Source organism: Arachis ipaensis, chromosome B7 (assembly GCF_059453495.1).
Source record: "Arachis ipaensis isolate K30076 ecotype BB chromosome B7, ASM5945349v1, whole genome shotgun sequence".
NCBI lineage: Eukaryota > Viridiplantae > Streptophyta > Magnoliopsida > Fabales > Fabaceae > Arachis > Arachis ipaensis.
The window spans coordinates 143,038,660-143,047,805 of NC_142442.1; the positions used below are offsets into that span (position 1 = coordinate 143,038,660).

The 9,146-nt window shown below is 36.9% G+C and overlaps 3 protein-coding genes across 4 annotated transcripts; 1 reads left to right on the forward strand and 2 right to left on the reverse strand.

Annotated features, from left to right (window-relative positions):
* The first annotated feature begins 238 nt into the window (after nucleotides 1-238).
* LOC107606377 (uncharacterized) lies at nucleotides 239-3,014 on the forward strand. Of its 2 annotated transcripts, XM_016308444.3 has the most exons (5): nucleotides 239-770; nucleotides 928-1,042; nucleotides 1,133-1,708; nucleotides 1,792-1,975; nucleotides 2,531-3,014. In XM_016308444.3, the coding sequence occupies exons 1-5, from the start codon at nucleotides 694-696 to the stop codon at nucleotides 2,554-2,556; spliced, it is 978 nt and encodes a 325-aa protein (XP_016163930.1). In that variant the 5' UTR covers nucleotides 239-693; the 3' UTR covers nucleotides 2,557-3,014. The 2 variants fall into 2 exon arrangements, with proteins under 2 accessions (XP_016163930.1, XP_016163929.1); XM_016308443.3 differs by lacking the exon at nucleotides 2,531-3,014 and having other exon boundaries at nucleotides 318-770; nucleotides 1,792-2,151.
* Nucleotides 3,015-3,270: 256 nt separating this feature from the next.
* LOC148554385 (cytochrome b5-like) lies at nucleotides 3,271-4,018 on the reverse strand. The gene is made up of 2 exons (XM_088493210.1): nucleotides 3,803-4,018; nucleotides 3,271-3,677 (listed from the first exon to the last, which is right to left on the reverse strand). Exons 1-2 carry the CDS (start codon nucleotides 3,884-3,886, stop codon nucleotides 3,324-3,326), a joined length of 438 nt encoding a protein of 145 aa, XP_088349336.1. The 5' UTR covers nucleotides 3,887-4,018; the 3' UTR covers nucleotides 3,271-3,323.
* A 230-nt stretch (nucleotides 4,019-4,248) lies between these two features.
* Nucleotides 4,249-5,690, reverse strand: LOC107606378 (glycine-rich protein). The gene is made up of 4 exons (XM_016308445.3): nucleotides 5,533-5,690; nucleotides 5,387-5,431; nucleotides 5,175-5,207; nucleotides 4,249-4,802 (listed from the first exon to the last, which is right to left on the reverse strand). Exons 1-4 carry the CDS (start codon nucleotides 5,570-5,572, stop codon nucleotides 4,630-4,632), a joined length of 291 nt encoding a protein of 96 aa, XP_016163931.2. The 5' UTR covers nucleotides 5,573-5,690; the 3' UTR covers nucleotides 4,249-4,629.
* Nucleotides 5,691-9,146: the final 3,456 nt, after the last annotated feature.

The window sequence follows — 9,146 nt, forward strand, 5'->3', positions numbered from 1 at the left end:
TTAGTAAGTTTGGTCAAAATAGTTCTTTGATATGTAGTAAAATATTATAGATTATTATGTTTGATTAAAATTTTTATAAGTAAAATATGAATTTAAATTTTAAATAAATTAATTATTATTATTGAATTTATAAAATAAATAATAATCATTACAATTAAAAATAATTTTTTAAATTATTTTAAATTTTAATTATTTTATATTTTTTATTTAAATAGGACTGAATTATGTTTCAATCAATAATTTACTCATTAAACCAGTAAATCAATCAACTAATAATCCGATGGATTCAATTACTGGTTCCTTCTGACAACTATGCTGCTTATCTTATTATCTCGGCCAGGTCAAAACACAGAGAAGCTTCTACTTTCAACTTTGAGGGAAAAGCCATGTTGTAGCTTCATGTTGCAGCTTTCTGGAAAACGACGGCGTACCACCCGACAAGCATGATGGCTATGACACGTGTTCTATATCCAATCCATAAATTCGCTTTACCAATCGCCAATAATACATTTAGCGAAACAAAAGAGAAAATTAATTAGCTTCGTGAATGCGATCACGTGTATGGTGTAAAGTAACCGGATCCACCAAACGAGCTTCCTGTGTGCCAACTTCCATAGCTGCAAGCTTGCAACACAGATTCCATATCTCGGATTCATCCTTCTTCTCCATTATCGATTTTATTATTCAATATCCATGGCATCCACTTTTAATCGATGGGAGAAAGATCCTTTCTTTACCGCTGCCGAACAAGTTCAGGAGTCCGCAGACAGGTACTTCCCTATTCCTTTTTCTTTTCCCTTTAAGAATTCATAGCTTGTCTGGCGGGGGAAATAGGAAATTAAAATCCTTATAATTAATTAATATGTTTACACATGAATCTGCCATTTTTTTTTTGGGTAATTGATTTGCTGTGATGGTGTTTTGAAGGATGGAATCTGCGTTTAGGGCATGGATTCATGCAAAGAAAGATGCGTGCAGCCCTTGGAACTCTGATGAAATATGCCGGGATGTGCATACTGCTCTTGGCACTGCTAAATGGCAGGTAATTGCTTAGCTTCTTGTTGTAATTGTGATTTGGATTGTTGGATCATGATGCTGAGCATTTGGTTGCATTTTGGGGAGGCCAATGCAGTTAGATGAATTTGAAAAAGCGGTTACATCGAGTTATAACAATAGCTCAACTAAGGATGCAAGAAATAGGCACCAAGATTTCATTTCTGCCATTGTTGACAAGATTACAAAAGTTGAACATTCCTTAAATGAGTCCCTTCATCCAGGTAACAAGGTGCCTCTGCCTTGGGTGCGGCTAGATGAAGGAGAAAGAGACGAGCTCGCATTGTTCCTTTCCGGTATGCCAGAGGCTGAAGGAAAATCTGTTGGTAGAGACCATGAGGATTCACAGTCAACATCTGGCTGGGGCTCCACACTAGAAGTGGAGGACAAATCACCTGGGCATCGCAGGGCGGCTAGTGCTGATGCCCATGTTAGTTCTTGGAAAATTGCTGTTTCTGATGAGCTTCAACAACGCAATACCCCCGACGGTTCTTCTGGTGCTATGCATAAGGTAGCCAGTCTCTCTGCGTTTGTTAGCTCCATGGAATCAGTCTCTAAGTTGAAGTGGGCCAAGAATGGTTATAAAAAGCTCAAAGCAGGAAATCATCATCAAGAAAGTGATAATGCACTGCTACCATCAGCGCAATTGAATGGGGTATGTTTTGAGTCTGATTTAGTATGAGTATTTCGATTAATTAACCAAATCATTAATACTACCTTTTGTGTTGATGAAAAAAGGGCTTGAATTCATGCTATGAAAGAAGTAAGAGTTACCTTGATAGCTGTGATGAATGTTATGATAAGCAACTATATGGATGGTATGGGGCTATTCAAAGACAGCTTCAAAGATCTCAATACCAAATGCAGTACAGTAGGCCTGTTCAGTTAACTGTGTGGATATCTATTCTCCTTTGCATGATAGGTAAGCTCTGGATCTTTCTTTGTTTGCATGTATGAAACTTTATTCCTACAAAAAAGTGTGCATTTGCATGTTCTGCAATTTCTTAGCCTTAGGCACTGCTTTGTACAACTGTACATGATTCTGTTGAGTTTTTCATGCTTTCCCTGTTTGTGATTTTGTTGCTGTGTATATTTGACACATAGACACAAAGCTATTTCGAATTTACAGAACTTTTTTATATAAGATGCATTTTTTTAAGATGAACCTCAAATATCGTGCTAGAATCATATTTGAGGTGGGGAGGTTTTGTAATGTTTCCAGTTTTTAAGTTTCAGTAGGAAACTTCTGTAGTTGGCTGCTTTTATCATGGGGTTTCTGTGAGCATCCAACCATATATCTTGGTGTATATAGTTTTGTGTTGTGCTCGCACCTTATAGACTAAAGGATGATGTAATTGTGTCAATTGTTGCTTATACCAATGTTATTGACTTATTGTTCAATTATCATTTTATTTCTCCTCCATTTTATAATGTGAATACACCTACATGTTTGCTTACAATGCTGATTTCTCTGCAGTTTTAATTGCTTTTTGCACAATGTAGTAAGGAAGATTTAGATACATTATCTATCAATTTGTGGTTGGCGCCAAGGGGAACAGAAACATTCTTTCAGTACAAGCTCATATATGTTGTTGCTTAAGCAGGTGAGAGTTTTTTCTGGTTCACTAACATACCCCGTGTCGATGTACAAGGTGGTTTGATATCACTAGGTAGTATTTAGAGTGGTCCTTAATCCTAGGCAGCAGTAGCACATCCTGACCTTTTTGTACTATTTGCTCTAGCCCCTCCATTTCAATTTTGTCTCACTAAAGTGTGTTCGAGACAAAGGGGGAATAACCTACTAAATGTCGTTTCATGTATGTCTGTCTAGTGAATTGAGAACTGTATTGTGTACCAAAGCTTTTAGGCTTTAGCCCTGCATGTAAAAATTCAGGATCATATACTATCAAATTGCTGGAAAGTAACAAGGAACCATGGAAGTAAAACTGGGTAGACTTATCTATATTTCTTTCAGCTTATGTGATGCTCCCTTTTTTGAGGATACAATCATACAAGGCAGTTGATTAACTAACTGTCAAGTCTACAATCTAGGAGAGAAAAAGTGATAATTGATACTGTCAGGGTGTATTGCTTTTCATTTTGGATGGCAAGGGAAAGACAGAAAGATGTTTGTAGAACAAAATTGAGTCTACTTCACTATTGCCATTATATTTATTTCCTTATGGAAAATATTAAAATATACGATGCATGACCAACTTTTTAATTAGAAAAATGAGAGTGGTGTTTGGATTAAATGAGCCAGTAAATAACTAAATGTGTGGGTTTGCTCTGGTAAGTAATCGGTAGCCAAAATAGAATGTGGCAACAAGAACTGGAACAAAGAACTCGTAAAGTGTCTCAGACATGGACTTGGGATCCTCTTTTATAACGAACGAACTCATCTCTTTGTTCTTGGACTCCGTATCCGCAACATGGTCCTTGGCTTCTACCTCTTCTATGGTGGCACCTTGCAGGACACTCACCTGGTGCTTAAGGACCAAGTTCTGTGCTCCTTTGCTGTGTCCAATTGCATCGAACTCCTTCGTTGCATCCTTGCCTGCTAACTCCATCAACACCTCTTTGCCGCCGGGGTGTTCCTCCAAGAACTTCGTGACACCCAATACCTTTAAAAGAAAATGAAGTTATATATATAATCAGTTTAAAGTTAGAGTTTTGTTCGCACCAACAATAAATTAATTTTGGAAGTGTCAAATTAGAGAGGCAATGAGGCATGGATAGAAATATATACTCTGCCATTGATCACAAGCCAACAAGCTTTCTTGGATTTGTGTTGGACAACCTGTGAGCGTGTGAAAACCCTCTGATTCTCCATGATTCAAGAGTTTTGAGGCTAGTTCCTGTAGTTTGAAACACTTTCCAAGACTCCCAACTTTTTAGCATGGTGAGTGTTAATTTGATTGCTTCACTCACCGATGCTACTTCCAAGTTACAACCACATTTTTCACTTCATCCGTGGGTTGGAGAGGAAAGTAGCTTGTCAATAATTTCATAGATATTAAATAAACGATTCAGCTGACATGGGATATATGTTAGGCTCATTATTAATAAAAAATTTTTATTTTTATTTTCATTTTAATAAATGCATACAAGATATATATTGAAACTTAAACTTTATATGTTTTCCATATAAAAAAAGAAATTCAATTGATAACCAAACACATATTAGCTAACTGATAGTCAAAAGAATGGTCGAGATTGATTTCACTCCCTCCAACCAAAAGTATGGTTCATTAACACTAATACACGCTTTTCTTAAACAAAAACAAAATAGAATTGCAGAAGATGATATTGACAACGTCCTAAACCAAACTACTCACACGTACCAATCAATTCATTTCATAAATAGACAGACTAACACTAAATATGATTTTCTATTTATGAAATGCAAGGACCAAAAAGGAAGAAAAGGACGAAACTAAGACACCATTGAATCTCTACATGCTTCTTGTTATTGCAAATGCCATAGATGACCATGGCTGAGCAGCTTTAGGTAGCTCTACACTAAGTTGAACGGGGAAGCACGTGCGAACGCACACACACGAAATGAAACAGAGGCTACCCAGAACTTTTTATTTCTGTGCTAGCTTTAGATAACTCATTGGGGTTGCCTTTCTCCACCTTATTGTCAAATTCCATTCCCTGAAATGTGATCCGTGATGACCGATACTTGCTACCATAAGCAGTACCAAACCCCCAACCAAGTCCTACTCCAACGCCACAGCCTCCACCTATCCAATAATAATATTGTTCTTGAAAGATTGAACGAACAATCCAAGTACAGATACCACAAGAACTAAAAGTCATGAATTTGGAACCAAAATGTTACAATTTTGAGGCTGTCCATGTTCATGTCTTAAAAAATCATTATGAATTTTTCTCTTGGGAACACTGGCAGGATTACAGAAACCATGTCACATAACTTGATTGTATCAATGTCATATAATATGAATAACCAGAACCAGAAGGATCAACATTTGCAACAAGATTATAACAGGAACCTGTATAACAGCAAGGGTATGCATGCTATTTCCATCTAATGAAAACTGAAACTGAAAAAGCGAGAAAAAAGCAAGAGGGAGATGGTAATTAACTAATTATACCTGCACCAAGACCCAAGAAGTTCAATGGCATACCTGATGAATACACAAAATAAACAGATCAGATAAATTAGCAGACTGAGACTTGAAATTGACAAAATTACAAAAAAGGGATCTCAGATAATCAAGTTACAACAATATTACGATCAAAGCACATGAAATTAAAAGAATGATTAGCGAAATCAGAGGTTTTGGAAGGAGTGAAAAGAAAGGACCTCCGAAACCCCATCCTACACCGAAACCGCAACCTACTCCGAAACCTGAAAACCCAACAATGAAGATCAGCTCGAGTGAGTGAAATTTGTGAAAACTAAATTCAATGAAGAATTCATGAAGAATCGTAGAGACAAATCTAGCATACCAAATCCGACGCCAACTCCGTTGAAATTAGTGATGACCATGTTTCTTTCTTTCTTTCTGGCTTAGCACAGCACCGCACCTACCGTAGCAATGAAATCAAATCACTGCTATATGGTTCTTTTCGACCCGCCCGTTATGTACCAAAAGTGGAAAGCCCATTTGGACTCTCATACTAGGCTGGTCCTTCATCCTTTAATAACATATTACCATGTGTCCAAAAACGAGAACAACATTTTAGCATCGATGCACCTAAAAGAAAAAGGTCATTCGGGTCGGGTTTCCGGCCCTGCCCGTAACAAAAAAGGGCAAGTTACTCATCTAATGAGTAAACACCAAACTCGATCCCTGTCCATTTTTCAGAAGGACAAAGCGATTCCTGCCTAAAAAAAAGGTACGTCCCCACTCTTGTCTTTGTATTCCGTGAGACATGGTGGCTCTTCTGTGCTTTCCGGCGTTAAAAACAAACGAAATAAGTATACGTTTCACTTAATGGTGATGAGCTGGCTGTCAGGTGTCCATTAAGTGCCAATCTGTCAATTTAAAAATAGATAGGGGTCGATCTGTTCCTGCCTCCCAAACAAAAATGCTGTCGTTTTAAGTGGGATGAGAGGTTCAAATGTTGTACTGCTTCACTATATATTCTGAAAATGTATCAATGTGTTCGACTGTAAACCCTAGGACGACATGGTTGATAGTGAAGAACGTGGGTCGATATCAAATCAGCGAAGTGGGAGAGTTGAAAACGAATTAGGTTGGAGTTTGAAAGTTACTGGGAGTGTGGGATCAAAGTGGAAGAAGAAGTGGGTTGTCCCAGGGTGTAATTGAGGAATTTATGCAATTTTGTTCATGTCTGAAACCGATATGAACCCAAACAGACTATTCTTTCGATGCTCATACTTTAAGGTAGGTTTATTAACAATTAAAATTTTGTTCACTTTATTTTTCATTGATGCTCATATTTCAAGGCAGGTTTATCAAAAATTAAAATTATGTTAATTTTGTTTTCCCTTAGATTCATAATAAAGAATATTATTTTGTAAACTCCAACACCTCATTGCAAATACTTTTGTTGGCTTGATGATTATGTTGCATTATTCAATGAGGATGCTGCGAAGACTCTTTTGTTCGGAGGTTTGAAGCTGAATCAGAATCTTAAAGAAGGTTATTCTTCTGCAGATGATAACAAAGTTAGGGAGCTAGAGGAAAGATTGGTTGGCTTAGAAATTCATTTGAAGAAAGCTAGATTGAATTTTTTGCAAAATAAATGTACTAGTGTTGAATGTGTTATGTTGGCATTTGTTGCTGGAATTGTAGTTGAAAACCTGTTTAGTGGTGTAGTTTAGAGAGATCAAATGTTGCTTCTGGAGTATTGTGAAACATGGAGATCAGGGTTGTTAAGTTGTTTAGGCTATGGTATTTATTGCTATTGATCACTTTTGATGAATGAATATAAATATAATTAAGCTGCTTTTATTTTTATATGTTCGTTTATTCAATTTTAAAGAATGCAGTAGTATACATGATTTTGTAATAAAATAAGGCATTATGAATTTGTTGAACAAAGTAAGAAGCCATCTGTTGAAAGTTGAAACTTAACACATCCATAATAATAGAATAAGGGAATCATCATAACAACCCTTACTTATATAGTTATCCAAAAGAGTATTCAACCAACTATATCATTGGTTACATGTCTTAGCATCTAATTATATTATAACAAAAGCAAGGGCAACACAAGGTCTCTAATCAACATAGTTGTCGTAGCAAGTAATTTGATAACTAAAATAGACACAGTGTTAACAAGCTATTGTCTAAATTATCTGTTATTCCTAGTCTCAAACTTTTAAAACTAGATCAACAATTCAATTCTTGTTGGGAGCCCTAATCTCTGAAGTTGTTGTAGCCATGGTCTCAATTAATACTCCTGTTGATACACCTTGGTTAGTTGAAGTAGATTGACCTGAACCAACAGACAGGATTGGCCGTAGGTTCATTCGATTGAGCCTTATGCTATTGGAGCAGTGGGTCTCACAATTGGTTGCTTCTCTCTAAAGTATGGTGCAGAGTTGGTGTTGAATTTTGTTGCAGGCTATCCTCAAAAAGATCATAGCAAAGGTCATAATTAAATTAAATAGAGATTACAAATTTAACTTAGGACTATTTTTTACCTCATTTGCTTGGGGTGCAGACTGAGAGACATTAATTTTCTCCCCTTGACTATGGTTCACTGATTGTCCTCTTGCAGATGTTTTGGGAAGCTTCTTTTTGTTCTTCTTTGTCTTAGCCTATCAGAAATGGTAACTGTTAGGGTAACAAATAAATTAGTGTTATGCCAAATAAAGACACTAAATTAGCATAAACTCACAGCAGCATCTAATGTAGTTTTCTCAGCATTGGCAGTTGAGTTGTTCTGTCCTGTTTGCTGAACCTGTTTAATCGTCAAATCACAAGATTGGAACACAACAAGGCTCAACCAATTAGGACACTTAATTGCTTAACTATATATTTATAGGACAGTTAGCATATTAAATATATTTTGAAATTGAATCATCACTTGTTGAATTATACCTGCTCAGTGTTAGCTTGGCTTAACTCTACAAATTGCAAAGGCCCTTTCTTTGCCCTTCTCTCCTTCTTTGTCATGAGTTTTCAATTCGGGTCTTGAGATGCATTGGTACAAGTCTTGTAGTAATGTCCTAGCTGACCACACTTTGAGCAAGTGACTTAAAAGGTTTTTCTACATTTGTTTGGATTCATCTCTTTCTCAACTAGGTCCGATCTTCTCTTCATCTTTGGCCTATGAGCAGCTCTTTTGATTGGAGGAGGAAGAGTCTTAGGAGCATCCGATTGTACCCAGTACTCTTCACTATTAACCGGTTTGATGCAATGTGAGTATGTAGCTCTTACTGCTTCCATTGTCAGCCACTTATGCACAAAATCTTCAGGCCTAAGGCCCATCTTAGACATAGCTGCCACTGCATGTCTACAAGGCATACCTATAGACATGAATTCAATTTATCACATGCAATCAATCCTATGTAACAAATATACAGTTTTACAAATACAAAATAATATTCAAAACAAGTTTACCAGTTAGCTGCCACAGGTTGCATGTGTATGTTTTTTCTTCAAGATTAACCCCAACCTTGTGATTTCGACAGTGCACTTCAAAAAGAAATCTCTTACTATCTCCAGCCTAGATAGCTTTCCATTTATGGCTTTTTGGCTTAATGAAGTCATCGAATCTTTTTTGCTGCACTGGAGCTAAAGCGCCAACATGTTTCTCTAGCTTCTTTTTGTGTGCTTCCATCTTCCGCATTAGATAACATCTTAAGTCCTTGCACATTGTTAGGATTGGCTTACCCCTGTATGCCACTATCTTAGCATTCCAAATTTCGCACATATTATTGGTGATATTGTCAACCTTGGGTCTGGGACTGAAAAACGCCTTCGACCAAGCAGCTGGATCAAACCTATCAAGATATTCCCAAGCTGGAACACTGATCTGTTTCAGCTTTTCCATAGCTGCCTTGAACTCAATTTGTGTGGTGCAACGTGCACAATCCCATACAAGTTACTTGGTCTGTTGGTCCTTAATTTGCTTAATGAAATTCT